Here is a 24752-nt window from a genome sequence, read left to right as displayed (position 1 = left end):
AGCGATTTTTTTTGGCATTAATCATCGGAAGAGGGAAAATTCATTGTTTCTTCCCTTCACCAGGGAGCGCAAAATGACGACGAAATCGCGCGACGAGCAGGAAATCAACATCCAATCGCTGCAGCCGGGCAAAAACTATCACTTCCGCGTGGTGGGCAACAGCAACCACGGGCCGGGCGAGTCGTCGGAAACGCTGGAGGTGCGCACACTGTCCGAGGAGAATATTGCCGGGGCGCCGCAGAATCTGCGCGGGTACGCCATCACCGAGAAGGACATCCACCTGCAGTGGGATCCGCCGGCGATAACGAACGGCATGATAGCGAAGTACCGGGTGTACTACGCCGAAACGGACAACGGTATGACGGAGATGTACGCGGACACGACCACCACGGAGGCGATCCTTAACGAGCTGCGCCCGTACACGAAGTACACGATGTACGTGGTGCCGTTCAATCAGGCCGGGATGGGCGATCCCTCGCACGAGATTGACGTGAAGACGTACTCGTCGACACCGTCGGAACCGCCGGCGAATGTGACGCTCGAAACGACCAGCTCGACGTCGGTCGCGATACGCTGGGAGCCGCCGGCGTTGGAGGATCGCAATGGGCAGATCACGGGGTACAAGATCAAGTACCGGAAGAACAAGAAGCCGCTGCAGGTGGAGACGACGCCGGCCAACGTGCGGTACTACATACTGAAGGAGCTGGACAAGATGTCCGCCTATCAGGTGAAGATAGCGGCGATGACCATCAACGGCACCGGGCCGTTCACCGAGTGGCACCACATCGAGACTTACGAGAACGATCTGGACGAATCGCAAGTGCCGGGACAGCCGGCGTGGCTGAAAAGTATGTCTCCTGTGAATGCAGTAAATTACTCAACATTTTGATTGATTGTTTCTCTCTTCTCCTTTTTGCGCAGCTCGCCCTGGAGCGGACAATATTACGGTCACGTGGGGCCCGCCGGTCCACCAAGAGATTAAGGTGCGCAGCTACATCCTGGGCTGGGGCAAAGGCATCCCGGACGAGGACACCGCGGAGATTGAGGAGCGTATGCGCTACTTCGAAATACCCAACCTGGAACCGAACAGCGAGTACGTGATTTCGTTGCGCGCTCGCAACGCAATGGGCGACGGGGCGCCCAAGTACGACACGGTGCGCACCCGGGAAGACGCTCCGATCGAAGCGCCAACGCCGCTGGAAGTGCCGGTCGGGCTGCGTGCCATCCCCATGTCCGGCACGTCCATCGTCGTGTACTGGACGGACACAACGCTCAGCAAAAGCCAGCACGTGTCGGACAATCGGCACTACGTGGTGCGGTACAGCCCGAACGGGTCGAATCGCTACCGCTACCACAACACGAGCGTGCTGAGCTCCATGATCGGCGATCTGCGCCCCAACACACAGTACGAGTTTGCCGTGAAGGTGGTGAAGGGGCACCGCCAATCGGCCTGGTCCATGTCGGTGCTGAACTCAACCCAGCCCGCATCGCCCGTCTCGCCGCCGCGCGATCTGCAGGTGACGTTCGATCCGCGCAACCCTCTCACGGCCCTGCTAAGCTGGCTTTCCCCGCGCCACGTCAGTGGACCGATCGCGGGCTACCAGGTCCTGTACACCACGGACAACACCAAGCGGGATCGCGATTGGAACATCGAATCCACCACCGGCGAGCACACGTCGGCCGAAATTCTCCACCTCGAACCGCACACGACGTACTACTTCAAGGTGCAGACGCGCCACTCCAAAGGGTTGGGCCCGTTCTCCGCCATGGTGTCGCTGAAGACGGGCGCCGAGCTCGACTCGAGCGGCAACCTGACGCTGGACAGGTCGTTCTCGATGGAGCTGATCTACGTGACCACCGGCTTCGCGATACTGGGCTGCCTGGTGATCATCGGAATTTCGGTAATGAAGTGCCGCAGCAAGGGTCCGGAGGGTACGCCCGAGCATGCGAAGAAAAGCTATCAGAAGAATAATGCGGGCATCATTAAACCACCCGACCTCTGGATTCATCACGATCAGATGGAGCTGAAGAACATGGACAAGGGCGGCAACCACGGGACGACGCCCGGCTCGGTCGATGGCGGTGCGTCGAGCAGCGGTACGATGACGCTGCCCCGGTCCGTCGGCGGTGGGCACGATTACGATAGCGAAACGCCGATCACGCACGTCACCAACTCGCTGGACAAGCGAAGCTACGTGCCTGGGTATAATGGTGAGTTTGTTGGAATGTTTATTACATGCGGATGAATGGTTTGTACTAGTGCTGGGAGCTCGGAATCGGTTCCGATAATACCCGGTTCCGATACTATGTTCTGAATCAATCTCGGAGCTGATTTCGATTCTACGATTGATTTCGATTCCGGAGCCGATTCCGATCCCGATTCCGGAGCCGAATCCGGAGTCAAATCCGGAGTCGAATCCGGAGCCGAATCCGAATCCGATTTCGGAATAGATTCCAGAAGTCAGAACCGCTCCGGAATCGGAATCAACTCAAGATAGTAGGTCCGAATCAGTTTTTGGAATTGGCTCCAGAATCAGGTCTGGAATCGGAATTGACTCCGGAATCGATCCCGGAAACTGTTTTCGGACCTACTATCCGGAGTTAATTGTGATTCCGGAGCCGATTCCGGAAACTGATTCCGGACCTACTATCAGGAATTCATTCAAAAAAATTGGAGCTCGTCGGAAATCCATTCCGACCAAAGCTTCAATTTTCCCATCACTAGTTTTTAATGACTTTTTTTGTTTCTTTCTATGTCTTTTCACAGGAAACACGACATCACTCAGCTCGACGATGGAGCGACCGCAGTACCCGCGCACACAGTACAGCATGGCCGCCCGGCCCCATATAGCGATGGAGCAGCAGACACTGTCACAGCAAAACCTTCTCCAGCAGCCGCCACAGCTGCCGCCCGCAAATCCGCTCGCTCAAACGCCCGAAAATCCCTACACTTACGACAGTAGTTATAGGTGAGTTTCTAGAATGTTTTGCAAACTGTTTTTGGAACTAATGAGCTAATTTCATTCTCCAGCCCGAACGTTACCTACGCCCAAGGTATAGCGGTGGATGCTCCGAAACGGGGCCAGGGACACCCGCTGAAAAGCTTCAGCGTACCAGCACCGCCCGCATCCACACCGATCATCAGCGGCCAGGGCAAGCATGGTAGTGAGTATCGCCGTTGAACGTAGTAGAAATTACAAACCACAGAAACTAACCATGCTTCTCCTGTGTTGTTTTGTAGCACCAACGCCTGCCGTCACGATACGCCCGCAGAACTCATCGCCCTACAAGAAGCCCTCGCTCTCGTCCGGTTCGCTGACCAACCGGCTGCAGAGCGGCCCGGTAGTGGCACACTCGAACGACGAAATCCAGCGGCTGGCACCGTCCACCTCGACCGAGGAGCTCAACCAGGAGATGGCCAACCTCGAGGGCCTGATGAAGGATCTGAGCGCAATCACGGCGAACGAGTTTGAGTGCTAGATTGCTTCTCCTTCTGTTTTGTATGCTTCTTGGTCCTGCCAGGGAAAAATGGCGGTGCAAAACGCGTGATCAAAACTGTTTAGTCATTATTACTTTTAATTTTGGTGTGAATGTGTGGCGTGCGTTAGAGTGAGTGAGTGAAAGAGTGTGTGAACACGAGCGAATGAACGTGGATCGTACGGAAAACGGAAGGTGCGAGATCATGCATGCACGATCGACTGAGCGTGTTGCGTCTGGCACGTGCAAGGTAGGCATTATGATTAGTATTACAATTACTTTAACGCAACAACTCCGGTAAAGGATAATTGATAATCGAGATGATAATGCGGTACGCTGGAGTGACAATGTCACCGAGTGGTCCCCAAGTGTATAACTGCATTCGTATAACTCACATTAATTTATTAAACCTACTCATTAAGGACGACTAACCCGCTCTCCTAATTGTATCGCGAAACGACCTAAACAAAATCACATCTAAAACTACCACTCCGAATGGGGGTGAAACGTCTCACCTGCGGCCGGTTGAGCGAATTAGGGAAAATATATTTCGCATTTAAGCGACCACGGAACGGACGAAACTTTTATAGCAACCAGTAGTTGCTCGGTCGGTAGGCTAGGACTAACGTATGAATTATTCTGACCAAGGGAAGGGTCGATGGAAAGCCCGTTTCTGTCTGCTGTCGTGTGTAATCACTTTCCATTTCGGAAACGGCTCTCTTATTAGATTAGCGACTGGCAGACATACTTCAGATTGTAAATATGAACCCCCGAAACTGAAGAGACCGAAGATGATGATTTGTGTTTTTATGTTTTCGTTTTTTTCGTCTGTATTAGTTCAATTGCATTCATTATGTGTCTATAGATGTAATATACGCTCTAGCGCAGAGAGAGAGAGAGAGAAAACAATATTCCATCTAAAAGTACAACACGCACAAATGGATTATGTTGCTGTTTATTGAAACACATGCTCATGCTCGTTTACATTTTAAAACATCGTATCGTAAACCAAAAACTGATAGGCCCAGTGATTTTGTTCTCTTTATTGCAAAGTGCGATTAGTTCAAACGAGAAAACGAAACTCAACCGAAAATAGTTTGCGTTTCAGCTAGATGCTTGTTGCTGTAGGTGAAGTGCCAGTAAAAGCTTCATAACACGGTTATATCACGCATCAACAAACCCAAACCTATATATACACACACAAACGAACGACAGGGATCAATTTTACATGCCACTCACATCGTACACTCGGTACTGCCATATAATAAGGTTGGAGCGCTCGAGAGGCGTTTTTAAGAGTAAAGAGCGATCAGTTTGGAAACGGTTCCTAACGGCCATTCTTCTGCTAGGTTAGATACTACACACCGTGTGCATTCTGTGCTTACGTTGTGTTTTCGTCAAGTTTTGTTTCAAATATCAACGCCACCACCAAATCATGGTCATCTCTCTTTGTACATTGTTTCATCTGTATGTATAGTAAGTGTCTCTCGTGTGAAAAACAAAAAACCAGCAACACACAGAACGAACACATTAGAGTGTGCTTTAATCACCTCTCATTAGCCATCGTCTCACTCTCTCTCTCTATGTACACCCGTATGTAAAACACTTCACTATATATGTAGGTGTGCTGTAACATTTTTGAACTTTTTTTTACACTCAAAAAAGGTGGACGAGAGGAAGGGGGTTTTGTTTCATGTTTGTTCGTATACACCGTAAAGGAAATTGTAAAACAAATACCAAACGAATGGTGGTAGAAGAAAAAGGAAAATCACACCGTAATCACATCACCCCGCCTGTGTACATCACAATCACACACCCAGTAATAGCTAGAGCGCAGAGTGGATGAGTAAGTAGGAAATAAATTGTACTCCCAGGCAGGGTTAAGCGTACATCTCAAGAGCAGAGCCACCCCATTTTCAACACATTTACTACACATACACATGCCACAGAATCGAATATCCTATCATCAATGCAGCGCATTTACACGAACCATTATCATCCTTTTCTTTGAGGATGTTTAGACCATTGGGCACGCTGCAACTCATCGTGAAGCAATAGTATTTCCCCAGTCGAATACAGATCCCCGTCTGCTGGTACATGCTTTGCGTCGATTCATCGCCATCCCCATATTCATTCGGTCGACAAGGAGGACTCGTCATTTCCTCCCCATCACCTTTCAACACTAGCGCGAATACTGACTTAAGGTTTCTGTAGGGTATAAACAAATTCATTTTCATCATCAATGCATCTGAAAAGCACTCATTTCATTCCAACTAGGCACACACGATTGAGGGGTGGAAAAAAGCTTGGAGGTTGTAGAAAAATTGAATGCAGACGGATGATTTCTTACACAATTTCTTACCACTTATTGTAAAACAAAACCAATAGTTAACAACAAACACAAAAAACCAACAGTTTGTTTTGTCTTTATCCCAAAGATACAGAGTACATACTACATCGCATCGCGCGAGCACAGAAAGAAGCTATATTATCTAGCTGAGGAACAGAAACTAACTTTGAGATTGTTTTACCATTTTTTAGGTGTAAGAAACAATATTCCTAATCTCCCATCATGCGAAAACCTCGATTTTTTTTTCTCGAAACAAACCACACAAACAAAAACTCAGTGAAAAAACGCAAAATATCAAAAGCACAAAAGGAAACAAAACAACAAACAAATGGAAAACTCGAAAACTCAAGGATAAAAAGACGGAAAAGGGGAAGAGCACAACAACCACCAAACAAAACAATTTGTTTGTGCTACGACGACACGCGTATATGTGTAAGTAAGCCTAAAACTGGTAGCATTTTTTTCTAGTAATACTGTATTTATACACACAAGTAATGGGAAAGCGTAAAAACAGAATTGAAAAGAAAAAGAAAAAATGGAAATGAGAACAGAAGGAAGAAAAAAAAGTATGAGATAAACATTAAACAGATTCGACAAGTGAAAAGTGGAAATAAAGAAAAAAAAAGTCCCCGTAATATGATATAAACAGAGTTGTGTGTATGCTTGTGTCATTTCTATCTATTCGTTTTTGCACAACATTATCATTGTTTTGATATTTTTCATTTTTACTTTTTATATTTTAACAAATTTTTATGTTTTAATATAATAATCAAACATTTCTTACAACTTTTTTAATGACTTTCATGTTTTATAAATTCTTTATTGCATTCAAAATAGCTCTGCGGAATGTGTACATAATCTTACACTATACCCCAAGGGTTAACACCTTTCAAATAGTAGACTCTCTTTTCGCGTTTGTTGGCTCTCTCTCTCTCTCTCTCAGCCCTTACGGTATACTCGCGATTCTCTCGTCCGCCCCAAACGCAATGGGGCCACATAACGTACAACACACACACTAACAAAACGTGGCTACGTCATCCGCGCTCCGTTTGGGGGAATGATGATCGTAACGGCTCAACACGATCAGTTCGCGCGCTCCCATCGTCAGTGTTTCCCGTGCGTTCGATCGTCGAAGTCACTCGCCGTCGGAATAGTTTCGCGATCGTTTCTCTCGCTGCCACAGTGCTGTAAGTGTGTCTCTCCCAGTATGTGTGTGTATGCTTGTCTTTTTTTTTTGCTCACCCCACTTTACCGGGGAATGGAAGAGAAATTCAGATCAAAAAGCGTGCGTGTGCTGGCAGAGTCGTTTCGCGTGGCTCCCTCGTTGTGTCCGGTTTATTCCACCAAAAGGCGAACGACGCCACGCATCTTGTATCGAATCTGGTGGGGACCGAGTCGAATTTCTTCATCTTCATTGACCTCGAAATGATGGTGGATTGGGGGAAGCTGATGGTGGCATCGAGCATTTAAGGTGGATTGTGTCACGCGAACAAGGGCCATTGTGTGCGTGTTGTGTGTTGGTACGGGCGAAAACTCGTTTCCCTACAGTTGTTCGTGAAACTGCCGAGGTCAAGGTTTTCGTGTCAAAGTACACAATTGCGTTACGAAGGTGCACGTAGTTCCAGAGTGATTCAGTACAGTGTGAAATTACTGCAAAGCTACGACTACGAATAGTGCGTGCAAATGACCAAAACCGCTTTGTGAGAATGAGCGACGAAGAAATGGGAGACCCCGTTCGGAGAACACACCCTAAACGGACACACATTCCACGCCATCTAGCACCACATAGGAGGGGAGAGGGATCGCATGGGATCGCGTTTGTTTGCCGTATGCCAATGCCTTGAACCGTCGCCACGCTCAGGTGGATGCTGCTGACCGATCAAACAATCTACACCCATGGGGAGGGTATCGCGTGGCCAACGCAACGTCATGGCTTGGCGTGGTGAAATCTCCAACACAACCTCCCTTTTTTGTTGAAATGCGAAGAGGATGAACCCGCTACGACGTGGCAGCCGACCGATCACTTGCTCGAAAAAGTGAAACCCGAAATTTGAATTCACTTTCCGTAGGGGCAGACGACTGCACACTATTTTTTGCTTGCATATGTGTGTGTGTGTGTGTGTGTGTGTGTGTGTGTGTGTGTGTGAGTGGTTTGAAGTTTCCTTTTCCGGAAGCGTTCCTCAGCGTAGGGGGAACTTGTGTGAGACAGATCTGTTTTGGTTTGTAGAGCCTTCTCCTTGCACCGTGTCAAGTTCGCATGCTCTCCAGAGACAGCTTGGAGGGCTTGGAGATTTGCAAACTGTTGACCGAACCAATTCACACCTCTACAGCAGGCTACTGATGGGCTGATGACCGTAGGTCGTACAATGACTGTTAACTTGCAAAAAAAGCTGTTTAAATAACAACGAAAAGGGGAAACGAGTGAGAACACTTTCAAGGTTGCAGAAGACGATTTGAATCGATTTTCTTTTTTTACAAATTGATTGACAATTACAGAGAAAAGAGGTATACGATTGAGGGTTGGAATCAAAGCAATGGTTGTTGTAATAGTTATAATAATAATTAGCTAATAGTTATAGTTATTTATTCAAAGATGAATACAACTTGATGTCTCTGAATTGAGCTTTATACTGCTAGTACTACTGAAAAGGCTGATAAACTCCCGATGTTGTATACTATCTGACCTAATATGCAAACTATCTAATTAGTAAACTGCCTCCCATATCAATTTCAAACGCCTCTCAAGCGATCAGATGGCTTCATTTATGCAACTTTGTAACCATTGCGTGGCTTGAAGAAGCCATTTTTTACCTACACGCACACATACAGGGCTTCATCAATCCATTGGCTTAACATAAGCCGTAGAATTACTTACAAACGCATAAAAACCCTTCACCACTGGTTTGATTGTCACCGGCGATGGAGTGTTGATGGCCTTCACCACGTCTCGCAGTAATGATGGTGTGTTGTGTGTACAGCACAAAACCTTTACCGTACCATCCAATTGTTTCGCCCTTCTTTTTTTTGAGTGTTGCGTACACACATCAATTGGTGAAAACAATGACACCTTACGCTACAGGATGCGGTGCTGTATGTCTTAACATATTTGCAACTTCTCCACCTGTGTTAACTGTGGTCGTGCGCGATGGCAACGACATCTCTGCCTCTCTTCAAAAGTAGTCCTCTGCACGGGCCTGAAGTTGTTTGGAACCGGTTGATGCTGTCCGGGGTCCGTTCGTTCGAGCTTGGCTAGTTAACCTTGAGCTAATCGAAAAGGCAAACGGCGAATGTGTAATCTTCGAGCTGCACAGCAGCACAGTTGCCGCCGTGTGCAGCTTGCTGAAAGAGAGACCCACCATAAGCCTGCTAGAGCGTGATTTCTTAAGCACTTGTTGGAGCCCAAAGAATTCTTTCAATCGACCCTCTTTCAACATGCAACGTGATGCAACGGTGGTGGTTGATCTCTCGTGTCTTGGGAATGGCACGATCGTGCGCAAATCAAGCGCCACGTTGCGTTGCTCAACACAGAAGCTGATGCTTTACCGAAAGGAAACTTTATCCGTTTTTTTTTCGCTTTTTGCTACACCAGAAATCTTCCAACCCGTCTCATCAATGGTTTTACACACAGACACACGCATGGAGGCAAAATTCGTGCCCTAGTTTAGTATCTCTTTCTTGAATCGAACGTTTATAATTAAATTGAAGCTACTTTGTGTGTTTTTGCCCCTTTGTGGTGATAGTGGTTCACCCCGAAGGCCCTTGCAAAAATGCGATCACCAAGCCCGCGCGCGCGTGTGTGTGTTTGTGGGGCGGCGTGCCGGTGTGTTGCTGTTGCGTCGGTGAAAGCTACGAATTGTGTGTGTGGAAACCTTCATTGCGATGCTCCAAAGCCGAAGCTCTTGATTGGCTATGGATATCAGCGCCCGAGCGCGCGCGATATCGCACTATGTTGCGTTTTCGAATTTTATCGCACATTTACACACACACAGACACACCCGTGGAAAGATGTCTCACTCTCTCTCTTTCTTCAGTGGCTTAGAAATAGGTGAGGCTAACTGGGAAAGCAAAGAAATTGATTTGTGTTTTCTAATACGTAAAGTTTTGTTCAAAGAAACACACTTTACTTAATAATTCTTTAAAAAAAAGGCAATGATAGCGGATGTTTTAAGTGTTTGAAATGGTTAACATACTTACTTGGACTTACATACTTACGGGGCGGTCCCGTGGTACAGTCGTCAACTCGAACGACTCAATAACATGCCCGTCATGGGTTCAAGCCTACAATGGACCGTTCCCCCGTAGCAAGGATTGGCTATCCGGCTTGCGTGGTAATGAATTAAGCCTCGAAAGCCTGTACAGGTCGGCATGTCCGCGTAGGATGTTACGCCAAATAGAAGAAGACTAACTTTGGAGATAGATGTTGAAGCTATAGATCTCTAGGATCATTTCTCAAGATCATTTCTCATAACAAATGATCTTGTAATACATTGGTTGATATGATCAAGCATGATCGACATCTTCCAAGACAGTTGGATTGTCTAATGGTGTACATATCTCTACCTATTACCTCAGAAATCGATCATGATCTTATCTCAAACTGTCAAAGCAGGTTAGCTTGTATACTTTGTACAATTCTTCAAAACACTTGGAATACAAGAAATCTGGAGAAGAATATTCTGGGTTGAATATATGGGAATTAGAACAGTAACCAACTTAACGATAACTTCCTCTTGTTGGCTTGACGACCTACACGACCATGCAGGATCTATACTGAGATCTGAGACTAGTAGTAGTAATAGTACTATATTCTAACCCATCCAGCCTTGTTGGAGTCGAAACGTCTATCCAATAGATCACTAGGTCGTCCCAATACACTCAGAATGGTGTAATATGTCTGCAAATCTGATTTTTCTGGATCTGGTTGTGGATTGATAAGATCACTTGAATACTTCGTCTGAACTATCTTCTGAGTTTCTGTAATATTGGCAGAGGGCCTTTCACAGTTTTTAGTACTTAAAGTCTAAAATCCTGCAATCTTTCAAGGTTAAGCCATGATCTTTCTTCCTTCGAATCAGCAAAACAAACCTCACTATTGAGGATTCTTTAAGTGTGTGAACTATTGATACTGTATGCTTATCAATTACTGATCATTGTCGCCATTGAAGCATCGGCTATACTTCTTCGTTCGAGCAAAACATTATATTTTATGGGACACGATTTAACGATTTTTAATTACAATCTTGTGAGCATAGTCCAAGGTTAGCAGGCTCAAGCACACACAAACATCTTCACATTGTGGCCCTTCAAACCCCACCACCTTTTGAATAAAAAAATCATTTTGTGAAACATTGTCTCTCCACAAGAAGAATGCCCTAAACTGAACTTGGCAATCGATAGGTGGTCCACACCGGTCACTATCATGCCGAGCCTGTCAAACCAGTTTCATTCAAGTTTCGCCACTCCACTTTTTTTTTTGTTGTTAACGATTAGACAATCTCGCTTTCAGCTCCTCACATCGAGAAGGTGTCGACGGGGCAAACTAGCGTAAACGCGTGGAGTGTGGATCCGTTTCCACCCCAAAAGACATTACAGTGTGAAAGGAAACAGAGTTCGTTTAGTGACTTTTAGTGACAAAAGCAACCACAATGAACCACACCCGGCAACGGTTGATACGTGAGCTGACTGCGGTGCGTACGATCGCTCAACCAAGGACGGCCGTGCAGCTTCAGCGACAGCAGCAGCAGCAGCAGACCCGTTGCAGCAGCACAGACCGCCCGATCCGATACACACACTCTACCGCCTCCTGTCCGCACATGGTCGAGGCACTGAACGTCGGAACGGACGGTGCACAGACGACGGCCAGCAGTAATAGTAGCAGTGCACGCAACACGATCCGGCTGGAAGATGCGCGGCCCTACTCGGAAGTGCCTGGACCGAAACCGCTGCCAATACTGGGCAACACCTGGCGGTAAGTAATGTGTGTGTCTTTCTCTCTCTATGTGTGCTATTCGGGCGATGGCACAAACAGGTTTAGCTTAGATGGGAGCATTGGTATTTTGTGGTGTGGGCTTGGGAATTGACGTCAAAATACTTTCCGTCTGCGAAACAGCTCTAGGGTGGTATATGTTCATGCGTCAAAAAAAGAGCTGTGGGAAGAACACAATTTTGTTACGCATTTTAAAAGATAACTCAATCAACAGAAAACTTATAAAAAAGCTCAAAAATATGTTGAAACTACAATGGCATATTCAAAATTACTGTTTTGATGAAACACGTGCAAAGCAACAACATTTCTTCAGTCTCTGTCTCCTTTCTGCCAAACGGGCAAACACTCAAACATTGTGATTAATAGCGTCTAATCATAGAACTCGTCATATTGTGGCCCCTACCCCATTGATTGTAGCGTTAATGATAAATTGGATGCTAGCAGTGCGTTACGCAATTTACCGGTTGAAGGAACGGAACTTTTGGCACTCTTCAAGCACCTTGAAGCGGGGGGTTGTTTGACCCTAGTTTGAGTCGTATGAATTTGCATTATCATCAGCATGGTTGTGATCCCGATGGTGTTTTTTGTCGATATTAATTTGAATTCGATGACAGTTTTGGAGGGGTGAAGAGTTGTGATTAATTGCAATACAAATCTTCTCGGATTAGTGTTCTAATATGTTAAGGTAAACATTCATCTAATAGCATTGACATCAAGATGATAGGGATTTTCAGAGGTTCTAATAGTTATGAGACACTTTCTTGACTCTTTCGTATGGCAAAAAATTTGATTATGGAAATTGAACTCTATAGCACACTTTTAGAACAGACTGTTTGGGAATTTTTATTGGATTTGTCCCAAAAAAGGGATGGAGAATCTAATTCCTTACACATAAAGCTCATTTTCTGGTAGAAAGAGTCAATAACATGTCCCAAAACTATTAGAACCTGGGAAAACCCCTATAATAGTTCAGTTGAGTGCTAATTTGAGGTTTTAGTTTGGAGTAGATTTATTATTGAATTACTTTACTACTTACTTTATCTAACTTTACATTATCGTTCAGTGGATGTTACTCTATTGACGTCACTAGCTTATCGCAGGATCTTAGCATCTTCATTGCAAATGCTTAAAGCCTGAAACACATTAAAACAAACTTTTCCTTATTACATCAATGTTTCATTCAAAGCATTTTCTGACCATACGAGGTCAAATATAGCTTCCCAAAAATGGAATGAAATGTAATTAACTGTAAAACAACAACCAATCTCTGTCAAAACAACAACACTCAGGAGGCTTAATACAGTTTTGTCCATGGTTTTTTTTTGTCTCGATCTAGCTTAAACACACGGCACGCGTCGCTTCGCAGCCATTATAAGTTAATTAGATTGAGTTTGCCGATAAACACAACCTTGAAAAAATCGCACCTTAATCAACAAATTACCATGCAATTAAGGTACAAGAACAAAAAAGAAACTATTGTTTGGAAGATTTTTTTTAAAGCTCATTGTGTTTTCTAGTCATCTTCTCTGTTGATACTTGCTCCTTGTTGCTTTACACGCTGAAAGTTAAAATTCAGCAACATCAATCATCAATTGCAACTCAATTGATGTCGATCCTCTGACACAACGCTTAACAAAAGTAAATTCTTTTTGCTTTCCATCAAAACCGCTTACATCACACAGCTTGCCGGCCGATTCAGCTTACCAAATGCCGACAATGTTTCCACTTGTTTCACGCTGTCAAAACCGAAAACAAAAAAGTTTGATGTTTTGCAAACAATGCCAGTTCTGACCGCGGCGTATCTTACTCTTTCCAAACCCTCCCACATGTTTTAACGGCTCATTAGCTTAGCCACAACACCACCTACCCGACCTCATCGAAACATTGAATCAGAAGCCAATGGTGTGCCGTTGCTATTACTCTACACCGTGTACAAAGCGCCTTGCCAATTCCAACCACACCCTGCACGCCTTTTACAGCACGCAGCGGGGCGAACAAACATCGCTACGAAAAGGGCTCGTTTTTTGGATAGGAGATTTACACATTGTTTTCACCACACTTTTCTTCTTCTTCTTCAATTTCTGCAGTGTTTTCCCCATCATCGGCCAGTACAAGATATCGGATGTGGCGATGATATCGTTCCTGCTGCACCGCGACTACGGCCGCATCGTACGGCTCGGTGGATTGATCGGCCGCCCGGATCTGCTGTTCGTGTACGACTGTGACGAAATCGAGAAGGTAAGGGCCGGCAAAGGAATGGAAGTGAAGGAGGGTAGTTTGTTAATGGGTGTGACATCTTTGCCTCTCTACACAGGTGTACCGTAATGAGGGCCCAACACCGTTCCGACCCTCGATGCCCAGCCTCGTGAAGTACAAGAGTGAGCTGAGGAAAGACTTCTTCGGCGATCTTCCCGGTGTCGTTGGAGTGTAAGTACTTGAGGTGTTGTGTTTTTGTAGTTGTAGAATAGCAAAAGGAAATGATGCAATAGTGGTTGAGTGTTGTCTGTGTGTATAATTAAAGCACACAATTAATCGTAGTGAAATCTAGATGCTTTATGACCGGATGAGTGACTTAGTCTTTGCCTTAATTAGGCCTCCAGGGGTAACGTTTCGCTTGGATTAATGCACACCAACCCAGCCGTGGGAAATGATTTTCCTCTGAAATACTATCCTAAAAGTGGCTTAAACTCTAATTGCCATTATCATCACCCTCTTGACCAATTTTCGTCTCCCGGCTGTCTAATCTGACATCGGCTGTCCCTTTTTTTGTTGTTGTCTAGTCACGGTGAACCATGGCGTGAGTTTCGCTCCCGCGTCCAAAAACCGGTCCTGCAGCTGTCCACCGTCCGGCGGTACGTGTCCCCGCTCGAGCAGGTGACGGAAGAGTTCATCGACCGGTGCCAGCAGCTGCTGGACGATCGCAAAGAGCTGCCCGACGATTTCGACAACGAGATCCACAAATGGTCCCTGGAGTGCATTGGGCTGGTGGCGCTCGACACCCGGCTCGGGTGTTTGGAGCCGAATCTGGACCCGAAATCGGAACCGCAGCAAATCATCAATGCGGCCAAGTATGCGCTGCGCAATGTGGCCACGCTCGAGCTGAAGGCACCGTACTGGCGCTACTTCCCGACGCCGGTCTGGTACAAGTACGTCAGCAACATGGACTACTTCGTCAAGTGAGTATCTTGGGAGTGTGATGAGAGAGTTAAAGAGAGAAAGCTAATGAGAGTGTGTTGGTTCCAGAGTTTGCATGAAGTACATCAAGAATGCAACGCAGCGGATGAAGCTGAACGAAGGCCGTGCACTGGACGGCGAACCTTCGCTGCTGGAGCGTGTCATCAAGAGCGAAAACGACGAGAAGCTGGCCGTTGTGATGGCGCTTGATTTGATACTGGTCGGAATCGATACGGTAAGCGTGACGCGCTCACTGGCTAAGTGTTAACCGTACACAGCAGCGCCCTCTAGCGTAAATTGCGCAAACTTCATTTTGACAGCTTTCAAAACAAAAGTGATATTTTTCTATTTTGCTTTCCAATTTTGTAGATTTCGATGGCAGTCTGTTCGATTCTGTACCAACTTGCCACCCGGCCAGCCGAGCAGCAGAAGCTGTACGAAGAGCTGAAGCGGCTCATGCCCGACCCGAAGACACCGCTCACGATCCAGCTGCTCGATCAGGCCCACTACCTGAAGGCATTTATCAAGGAGGTGCTGCGGGTGTACAGCACCGTCATCGGCAACGGGCGCACCCTGCAGGAGGACACCGTCATCTGTGGCTACCGAATTCCGAAAGGGGTAAGCTAGAACACAACGAACAGTGAATTCTTTGGAATGATTTTTGTCTTATATTTCGTGTTTTTTCTCTTGCAGGTCCAGTGCGTGTTTCCGAATCTAGTCCTCGGCACGATGGAAGAGTACGTGTCCGATGCGCAACGGTTCAAGCCGGAACGGTGGCTGAAGCCGGCACAGGGCGGTTCCGGTGATCAGCTGCACCCGTTCGCCTCCCTGCCGTACGGGTACGGGGCGCGCATGTGCCTCGGCCGACGGTTTGCCGATCTGGAGATGCAGATACTGCTGGCGAAGCTGCTGCGCTCGTTCAAGCTCGAGTACCACCACAAACCGCTCAAGTACGAGGTGACGTTCATGTACGCACCAGAAGGTGCGCTCAAGTTTAAGATGACGCCGCGGGAAGAGTAGGCGGAGTTAGGGCGAAGGAGAAAAGGGGTTTTTTTGTTCGTTAATTTAGGGATTTTGTTTAATATACATACACGAGAAAAAGTAAACACTAAATAAACTGTTTGAATAGGAGCGATCGAACGTCTCGAAAGGAATGGGCGAGTAGCATGCACGAAAGAACGGCTAGAACGGCTGGGGACACTCCAGAATGTACTGCCTCAAGGCGTTACACTGCGCACTGTTGCTCCAAATGTGCGGTGGACAGTTCTGCAAAGGAAAACAGCATGCAATGTAACCGCGAAGAAGCAACAAACAGACACAACGACTGTGCTTACCACAAAGTTTTTGATGTTAACGCAACCGACAAAATCAACGCCCAAGCTACTGCAGCCTGCAGGGCTGCTTGCACCACCACCACCAGCACCCACGGTTTGAAAGCACTGCAACGTACTGCTCTGGAACAGCTGCATGACGGCCGGATCGTTCTGCGTGGCCGTCACGATCACGTGCAGTATTTTGGCCTGATCGAGCACACCGCCCACTAGCGTACCCGTTGCATTAAGAGCGCACTCTACAAAGCACTGCCGAGTTAAACTCCAAAGAAGTTACAATACAGCTACTAAACGAACGAGAGTAAGCTCACCTTGCCACGCTCGTAGATTAGCTTCCGCTGCAGCGGTTCCCCACCGTACAGTGTCTTGCAGTTGCGCAGCAGCTCCTCATCGATCAGTGAAGGGAGCTGGCAACAATCTTTGGGATGCTGGTGACGGTTTGAATTATTAGTTGCTTAGTAGACAGAACAGAGTAGTCTTTCCACTTACCACTTCCAACGGTGGCTGATTGCAGTGAACGACGGGCTGTCCCTCGACTTGAAATGGAAGAGCCTCACAACAGTTAAACGACAACAGAAGTAGCAAAATGAGCCTCCACCGTGAGTCTGTCCGCTGATGTGGCACCATTGCTCGATGCGGAGCAGTAGCAGTGTGGTCTGTGCGACACGCGGGTCAGACGACGAATGTGGAATGTGTGAGGCTGTTTTGGGAAGATTGGAACGATTTTCTGTGTCCCTTTTTTTGGCAGTTCATAAATCACAAAAATAATCAAAATAACAGAACTACGCAGACATGTTTATTGCTCCAGTTCCACTTTTAAGCTTTACACAATACAGGTGATTGAATGTTTTTTACTTCTTCCCCAAACATACTTCAAACTGTCTGTTACCCCTTTCCGCGTTTGGGTTTGACCCTGTTTTTTATGCGTCTGTGTACGACCTGTTTGCCCTTTTTGTTACCATTTTCACTCCACCGGTTTGTGTATTATGCCTGGTCCATACTTTTTTACAATTACCTCCAAAAGTTTATCGCACAGGGAAGCTAAAAAATACAGCAACAAAAAAAGATGCTTTAAATTGCCCCTTTTCGAATTGGAACCCCCCGCGTTTACCCGTGCTTACAATTCATCCACCGCTCCGGCGGACAGTTCCCGATGCCAACCTCCATCAGGCAACGGTTAAACAGGTAGGGCAGCGGGCTGCAACGCATTCTGTTGACTTCTGCGATATTGTTGTTCATACGCTTTGCGATGATCTTCGCACACACCACCATGGAGTAGGAAAACGCATCCCGAAGCGTTGGATCCAGCTCGTCCCGGTACTTGATGTACGCGTCGGTGTTCACTTTGCCATCGGCGGCAAACATACCGATCGCTTTGTAGTAGCACTGGTGAATGCACTGAGGGAAAGCGTGAAGTGAGGATACATTAGCGAAAGGGGGTTTTATGGGGAAATGGAGAGCGATCGGCATACCATAACGGTTCCATTGTCCATCTGCGGGGTGGCGTGCTGTTCGTGGCACACCCGGTACGGTTCCTGGGGAAATGTGTGCTCTACCATGCAGCATACTTGTGCGTCTGATTTCTTGCAAGAGAAGAAAAGAGAGAGAGATAGAGAGAGAGAGAGAGAGAGCGAGAGAGAGTTAGAGTTACTAATAATTGAGTATATTGAAGAGCTACTACGATCTTTTGCAGGGTTGCTCGCTTCACTCCACTTCAAGTCACCCGGTCACCCAAATCACTCTCAACTCACTTACAGGATCATCGTCGATGTGAAAGTCCACGATAGCAAACACCTGTGGAGGATAGAATTAAATGTTTTAAATAAAAAAAAGTCCTTTCTTTTGCTTCCCATTGCTTCGTTGCTTTACACGCACGACCATTACCTTAACAAGCACAATAACCGTTACCCAAAGAACGGTCCGTTCAAGGCCGGTTGGAAGCATTGTTTCGTACTGAATCGTCTGAAACGCTAAATGAAGTGTTATTTTTTCAACCCTTTCCTGATACAGGAAGTGGTGTGAAAAGTGGAGATTTGTTTACATGATCTAAAGAAGCTTAATTAAAGGGTACAACCAAACTGCAAAATCTATAATTACCGCGTGTAGAGTTTAATGATCAACCGTGCTTGATCGTGTCACACCGACAAGAGTGGAGGCACGTGTTGATACTTAAAAAAAGATACAAAACAATATCTACAAAGAAGAGATATTTAGAATTACATTTTATAACATTTGCTTTTATTTTTCTATATATCAGGTATTTTTTTACACCGATTAAGCCATGCTCCGACACCGCCCCTACTGTCTGCCGCGCTTTGGGAAGCATTCACCACTTCGCATCTTGTTGCAGAAGCTTGCTGTGACGGGGGAGGAAAACAAATAAGCAAACGATCCATTTAATTTCAACTCCACTTTAAACTCCACTCCCCTTTCCCACTAAACTCACTGTTTTGCCATTTATCTTCCGGGCATTTGGCTTGCGTTTGCTTCATCAGGCACATCATAAAGATAGCCCCAACAGGGGAACATTTCATATCGTGGTCTCGTTCCTGCATCTTTTTTTTCATCTCCGTGATGGTGGTGATACATTCGGTGGCGATGGTTTTGGCCGTGCCCTTCCAATCACCCTCCAAACGATCGATGTATTCCTGTACTTTGGCCTCCACTAAGTCTTCCCCGTTCAGTAGGCCGAGCGATTTGAGCTTACATTCTAGCGGACACTAGAGAAGAGGAAAGGGAAGTGGAAGATGGGTAGTTTAAGCAGGGAAATGACTGATCCTTTCGGTTGTTACTTTACCATCATTTTGTCGTGCGGTTCGGAGGTCTCGTCAACGGTGGATGAGCAATCGTCCGCCCCGTCCAGTGGGATGATCATTTTCACCTGGCAGCATTGCTCCATTTCTTCGCGCTGAGCGTGACATGATCGTAAAATTATTTTTAATGAGAAATTTCACAAAACAACAAATTTTCTAACTACATTTTAATCTTACTCTATTTTTTAAGTTCTCACAGTCTGGATCAGCTGCAGTCGCTAGAAACTAAAGGTAAAAAAAAATCAATAAAAGCTCCATTTAAATGCAACAATACCTTTCCTTACCATCATCCACCCGAACGAGACGAAAACAACTGCTGCACTTTTCTTCAAATCCATCCTTTACCGCTTATACAGTGGGATTGATGCGTTTACGAAGTGTTCTACTGGACACAAGCCGGTTCACTTTACTGTCTGATTGACTTTGTTGTGCCATTTTTATACACATATTGGCACGCGGCGACACGAACGCCCTTGTGTGTCATGGGTACATTAATTTCATTTTTACCCCGCTCGAGCTGATTCTTTGAGGATAAGCGGCGTGACTAAAAAGATCTTCCGCCGGTGGGTGCCGTTTGATCGATGCGATTGATCTTATCGACGGGTTTGAGTGTGACAAATTGAGTATGCAATGAAAAAACTAACATTTAACACGTATAGTGAGTTGAAATGAGCAAATTTTAGATGATTAAAAACATCAAAAGCAATGAACAATGGCAATAGGTTAAGCAAAAATGCCATTAAACACCTTCCTGAATGAATTAGTATAAAAGACTTCAATGCTACATAAAGCGGGCAGCCTGCTCGAAACTGATCAGTAAAATGCTTAATGATTTCAATGGCAGATCAATGTATTAACCTTTCACACAATACATTTAATTGGTTTATTGTTACAATTATCCGTTTTCCTTGCATTTTGTCTCGTACAGTTTTCATTCAACTCTTCAAACAAACGGCCTTAACAAAACGGCAACCCCTGGCGCACCTTGTTGCAGGTAATGCTTGCCTTCCACCGGGAGTTGGGACAATTGCTAAACGTCGTGCGGTGCAAGCAATTTTCCACCTCCATCCCAATCAATGGGCAATGCGCCTTACCATCGGGCCGCCGTCTTTCCTTCTTTTTGCCCTGCAGCCAAGCATCACACTCATCGATCGCTTGGCGAACCGCGTGCCGGTAATCGGCAGGGAACTTTGCCGTCAGTGGGTAAAGCTTTTCTAGATGCAGCTCTTCCCCATCGATAACTTCGAGCTCCTCTAGCTGACACTGTGCTAGACACTAAAGAGAACCGAGAGCAACAAAAATACACTGTTTAAACTACACGGGCAAAAATGCACTCTTACATTTACCACAAAGTACGCTTGGAATCCAGGATTGTGATCAATCGCCGCCTTTTCTTGGCATTTTGTGCGTATGGGACGTGGAATAAGCTCCTCCATTTGGCAGCAGTGAGGAGCTTCGAATTTCTTGAAAGTTAATCAAACCCAGTGATTAGATGCCTTAAGTGTGCTTTACCGATCGAACCTTAACCTACCTGTGTCTGGGAAATGCATTCCGGCATAGGCTTGAAAAGCAAACACTCGTTATTAATTGTGGATTTTATAAAGCCAGCAGGGGAAGTATATTACCGTGCAAATAACAAATAGATGAAGAAGAATAACCAACGCAGAAATGGAACGAAAAGACATTTTAACTGCAGTGCTTTGAGGTTGACGTTACACTAAAAATAACCAGAGCGCTCTGTAATATATGTTGTACATGAAGAGGAAGTGGAATTCGTTACAAAAGAGTAGCATAACGAAAAAATGTAGATAATAGATCATTCATCTTTTATTTAATCAGATCTCGGATTTAATGAATATCAAACCGAAAATGTCACCACCACTTTTACTGTTTACTGTTGTTATGTTCAAATTGTGTGAAAACATCTCCAGAAATGTACTTTTTTCTCCTTTTTTTATTTCCTTTTTTTCGATCATACCTTTTCAACAAAACGGTACACCCTGTCGGCTCTTAGTGCAGGCAACGGCAGCACTCCACCGTGCGGTGGGACAGTTTTCGTAGATCAGCAAACGCACACAACGATCCACTGCAAAGCCAAACAGCGAGCACTGTGCGTTCATCTGTTCGAACATATGCCTTGTCTTGCGAAGTCTTTTGACACACTCATCGATCGCCAGATGGACGGCGTGCCGATAATCGGCGGGAAATCCTTCCGCCAGTGCGTACAGCTTTTCCACCCGTATCTCCAACCCATCCACAGCTTCCAGCTCCTCGTAAATGCACTGCTGGTAGCACTGGCATTAGAGGAATGAAAGGCAAATCATTTACAGAATATTATAAAAACGTGATACGAGTATTACCACTTCGAACAGCTCTGTGCCGGGATTGTGGTTGGCTGCTTCCCGTTCCTTACATTTCGTCGACACGTGTTCCGGGATGAGTGGTTCCGTCTGGCAGCAGTACGGCAGTTCCGATTGCTTTTTGGAAGGTGGAAATTGTTTCGGATGTTTACTAAAAAAAAGTGGACATCTAAAACTATGCTCATCACTTACCTGTTGTTTTGAAATACAGCTTGGAGTGGTCTGGGTGGAACATGGCAGAGATAGGAAGTAGTTATTTTTTTAGTGTTTTATTGAAACAGGAGTACCTATTTTACCGTGTAAAAGCGCATTGAGTCCACTACTAAAAGAAGCAAAACAAGGTGGTTAAGTGTGCTCATAATGGAGCAGTATACTGTTCTATTAATGCCGATCGTGCGTTTAATATACTGTTCTATTCCTGATATGGATTATTAGTATGCTATGGAATGAACCGATTCGCTATCCTATGCAAAGATTTTTAACGGTGATCACCAAGGCAAGAGGAGCAATAAGCTAATGACTAATGATAATAAGCATTCTTGGAAGCATATCGAGCGCGCAAGCTGATCTTAACGATCTTGCTATTGGTGTACTAAATAGTCAAGAATAGTGAATCCGCTTAAGTTTTTAACGCAGGCTTAGATTTCAATTAAAACCATTGAATCTAGAAAGAACTGAAGAACAAAATTGTAACTGCAAGCTATGTAAGCATTCAATCTCATTTAAATACTCAGAACGGGATAGTGAACAGTTTAAATAGCATTTGTGACAGTACATCCTTATGCTACCAGAGGGCGCCACCAGTTAAGTGTAACGAATATTAATGATCAAGACACATTTTTCTTGCACAAACGTCAAAGTGAATTAAATCGTTTTGTTTTACAGGGTTTCCCACGATTTATTGGTCAGTTCCCATGATTTTTTGGTGCGTTCCCACGATTTTTTGGTCGTATCCCATAGATTTTTGGTTTGTTCCCATAATTTATTGGTATTTTCCGATTGGATATCAATACAATTGCACCAAAAAATTCTGGGAAACGACCAAAAAATCGTGGGAACGCACCAAACAAACATGGGAACCCACCAAAAATTGATGGGAACCAACCAATAAATCGTGGGAAACCCTGTATTGCATGCAGTTTCTTAACTTTATTTTTATTCTTTCCACTGCACCAGTTCGTTGAAACTTGCAATCCTGCCCTTTCACGGTGGACACACGGCTACTCCACTCCGCACCTTTTCGCACAACACACTCGAGTCCCATCGTTCGGCTGGACAGTTTCTCATCGATTCCACCATAATGCACCCTTGAAACTTGAGCGCAAACATACCACACTCCGACTTGGTAAATTTCTCTTGCTCGCGAAACTCATCCCTCTGTGCCAGACAGGCATCGACGGCTTTGCCAATCGCCTCCTGGTACGCCTCACCGTACACCGCTTGGTTAGTGCTGATCTGTTCCACGTTAATGTCATCCACACCCGTCAGTATACCCATCTCCCGATACGTACAATCGAGTCCACACTTTAAAAACAATGAAAGAAAGAAACGGTTTGAAACCCAGGGGCTCGAAGTCCATGATCAGTGTAGTTCTTACAACCAAATAATCCAGAGTTGAATTGGGATACTTTTCGGCCATAGTGTTCAAACAATTGCCGTACGTCTTTAGAGTTAGGAATTCTTCCAGCTGACAGCAGGAAGCAACCTTTGTGGTCTGCAAGAAAGAGGAAAACGCAGTAAACTTTGGAGATGCGCCATCGAGACGGAAGAGCTGCAGTGTTTCACTCACGAAAATCTTTATGTCCATACAGTCCTCGGCTAGCGTCTGCCAACCACACTGTAAGCCTAGCAGCAGGAAACCGCACAGAGACAACACTCGGTGGCACATTTCGCGAAGGCTCGTAGTCGGTCACTGTTGTATGGGATGTGTTTTCACGGTGGAGGAAATTAATCTCATTTATAGTGTGACGGTTTTTTTGTCGAAGCGGAACGATCGCCGGATGTGATCTCGATAAGCGTGCTCGCGGCAACGTGCTAGTAACTCATCCCCGTAATCAATCAATCAACGAAGTGACACGTGCTTTTGTATCAGTTTGTAACTCGCGTGGTGCGTTAACAGCTTCTCATTCAGTGCTACAGTTATGAGTGCATACATTTAAAGAGTTGGTGGCAATCACCGCTTACTACTAGTACTACTTACTACGACATTCAATGGATATAAGCACACAAACAGGCATATTATTTGGGGGCATTGAATTCATACCATATTCTATAGTTTCTCTCTTTCTTTTATTCTCTCTCTCTCTTTCTCTTGTTGGCCTACTCACAATAGAGCACGTCGATGTGACATGGCCCGGTCAACAACAATTCTCCAGGATGCTCGGTCCCTGGCTGCAGCCTCCCATCCATTTAGACACGCGATCTCCGACAGGTCTCGCTTCATCTGATCCAGTCATCGAGTTCGCTGTGCTCCCCTGTGCCTTATGCCGAACTGGGGATTGCTGTCGAACACCTTCTTGGTGGGGCATGAGTCCGGCATCCTCATGACATTCCCCAGCCATCGTATCCTGCCAGCCTTTGCCACCACCAGGATGCTAGGTTCGCCGTACAGCTCAGCAAGCTCATGGTTCATCCTTCTCCTCCATGCGTCGCCCAAACACGCCCAGAGCGCTTGCATCCTCCGCTCGGATAGTCCAGGAGTCGTGTCCATATAGGACCACCGGGCGAATCAATGTGCGATATATCTCACATTTCGTGCGGTCTCAAAGTCTTCTGGATCTCAGCTGTCGGTGAAGCCCATAGTATGCACGATTCCCCTGGACAATGCGTGTCCGGATTTTGCTGCTGATGTCGTTGTCCAAACTAACGACCGTCCCAAGATAGCGAAACTTTTTGCGACAATCCCAAAAGTCGCAGAAGTTTTTGCGACAATCGCAGAAGTTTTTGCGACAACCGCAGAAGTTTTTGCGACAATCGCAGAAGTTTTTGCGACAATCGCAGAAGTTTTTGCGACAATCGCAAAAGTCGCAGAAGTTTTTGCGACAATCGCAAAAGTCGCAGAAGTTTTTGCGACAATCGCAAAAGTCGCAAAAGTTTTTGCGACAATCGCAAAAGTCGCAAAAGTTTTTGCGACAATCGCAAAAGTCGCAGAAGTTTTTGCGACAATCGCAAAAGTCGCAAAGGTTTTTGCGACAATCGCAAAAGTCGCAAAAGTTTTTGCGACAATCGCAAAAGTTTTTGCGACAATCGCAAAAGTTTTTG

The 24752-nt window shown here is 45.8% G+C and overlaps 6 protein-coding genes across 8 annotated transcripts in view; 2 read left to right on the top strand and 4 right to left on the bottom strand.

The window, feature by feature from the left end:
- The window catches only part of LOC120948774 (neogenin), a 125471-nt gene extending 121204 nt beyond the window's left edge, over positions 1-4267 (top strand). For both annotated transcript variants that reach the window (XM_040365478.2, XM_040365479.2), the window contains exons 6-10: positions 64-848; positions 922-2211; positions 2768-2969; positions 3032-3165; positions 3242-4267. In XM_040365478.2, coding sequence (XP_040221412.2) covers positions 64-848; positions 922-2211; positions 2768-2969; positions 3032-3165; positions 3242-3480 — 2650 coding nt within the window. In that variant the 3' untranslated portion in view covers positions 3481-4267. The remainder of the gene's footprint in view (positions 1-63; positions 849-921; positions 2212-2767; positions 2970-3031; positions 3166-3241) is intronic.
- Positions 4268-6901: 2634 nt separating this feature from the next.
- LOC120951332 (probable cytochrome P450 301a1, mitochondrial) lies at positions 6902-16033 on the top strand. 2 transcript variants are annotated; one of them, XM_040369993.2, is made up of 8 exons: positions 6902-7014; positions 11334-11795; positions 13901-14051; positions 14128-14240; positions 14594-14989; positions 15057-15222; positions 15357-15605; positions 15681-16033. In XM_040369993.2, exons 2-8 carry the CDS (start codon positions 11473-11475, stop codon positions 16005-16007), a joined length of 1725 nt encoding a protein of 574 aa, XP_040225927.2. In that variant the 5' UTR covers positions 6902-7014; positions 11334-11472; the 3' UTR covers positions 16008-16033. The 2 variants fall into 2 exon arrangements, with proteins under 2 accessions (XP_040225927.2, XP_049462868.1); XM_049606911.1 differs by having other exon boundaries at positions 6913-7014; positions 11318-11795.
- A 136-nt stretch (positions 16034-16169) lies between these two features.
- Positions 16170-17877, bottom strand: LOC125908423 (uncharacterized). Its single transcript, XM_049611173.1, has 6 exons — positions 17791-17877; positions 17440-17716; positions 16808-16854; positions 16630-16746; positions 16322-16567; positions 16170-16253 (listed from the first exon to the last, which is right to left on the bottom strand). Exons 1-6 carry the CDS (start codon positions 17875-17877, stop codon positions 16170-16172), a joined length of 858 nt encoding a protein of 285 aa, XP_049467130.1.
- Positions 17878-18579: 702 nt separating this feature from the next.
- LOC120951336 (uncharacterized) lies at positions 18580-19376 on the bottom strand. The gene is made up of 4 exons (XM_040369997.2): positions 19309-19376; positions 19116-19226; positions 18765-19038; positions 18580-18675 (listed from the first exon to the last, which is right to left on the bottom strand). Exons 2-4 carry the CDS (start codon positions 19215-19217, stop codon positions 18617-18619), a joined length of 435 nt encoding a protein of 144 aa, XP_040225931.2. The 5' UTR covers positions 19218-19226; positions 19309-19376; the 3' UTR covers positions 18580-18616.
- Positions 19377-20027: 651 nt separating this feature from the next.
- On the bottom strand, positions 20028-20567 carry LOC125908422 (uncharacterized). The gene is made up of 2 exons (XM_049611172.1): positions 20472-20567; positions 20028-20406 (listed from the first exon to the last, which is right to left on the bottom strand). Exons 1-2 carry the CDS (start codon positions 20565-20567, stop codon positions 20089-20091), a joined length of 414 nt encoding a protein of 137 aa, XP_049467129.1. The 3' UTR covers positions 20028-20088.
- A 546-nt stretch (positions 20568-21113) lies between these two features.
- Positions 21114-24332, bottom strand: LOC120950929 (uncharacterized). The gene is made up of 5 exons (XM_049606923.1): positions 23281-24332; positions 23089-23205; positions 22823-23015; positions 21545-21642; positions 21114-21425 (listed from the first exon to the last, which is right to left on the bottom strand). Exons 1-5 carry the CDS (start codon positions 23377-23379, stop codon positions 21114-21116), a joined length of 819 nt encoding a protein of 272 aa, XP_049462880.1. The 5' UTR covers positions 23380-24332.
- Positions 24333-24752: the final 420 nt, after the last annotated feature.

Source organism: Anopheles coluzzii, chromosome 2 (genome assembly GCF_943734685.1).
Source record: "Anopheles coluzzii chromosome 2, AcolN3, whole genome shotgun sequence".
Lineage (NCBI taxonomy): Eukaryota > Metazoa > Arthropoda > Insecta > Diptera > Culicidae > Anopheles > Anopheles coluzzii.
Note: the sequence above shows the minus strand (reverse complement) of the source record. Positions and strands in the feature narration are given on the sequence as shown.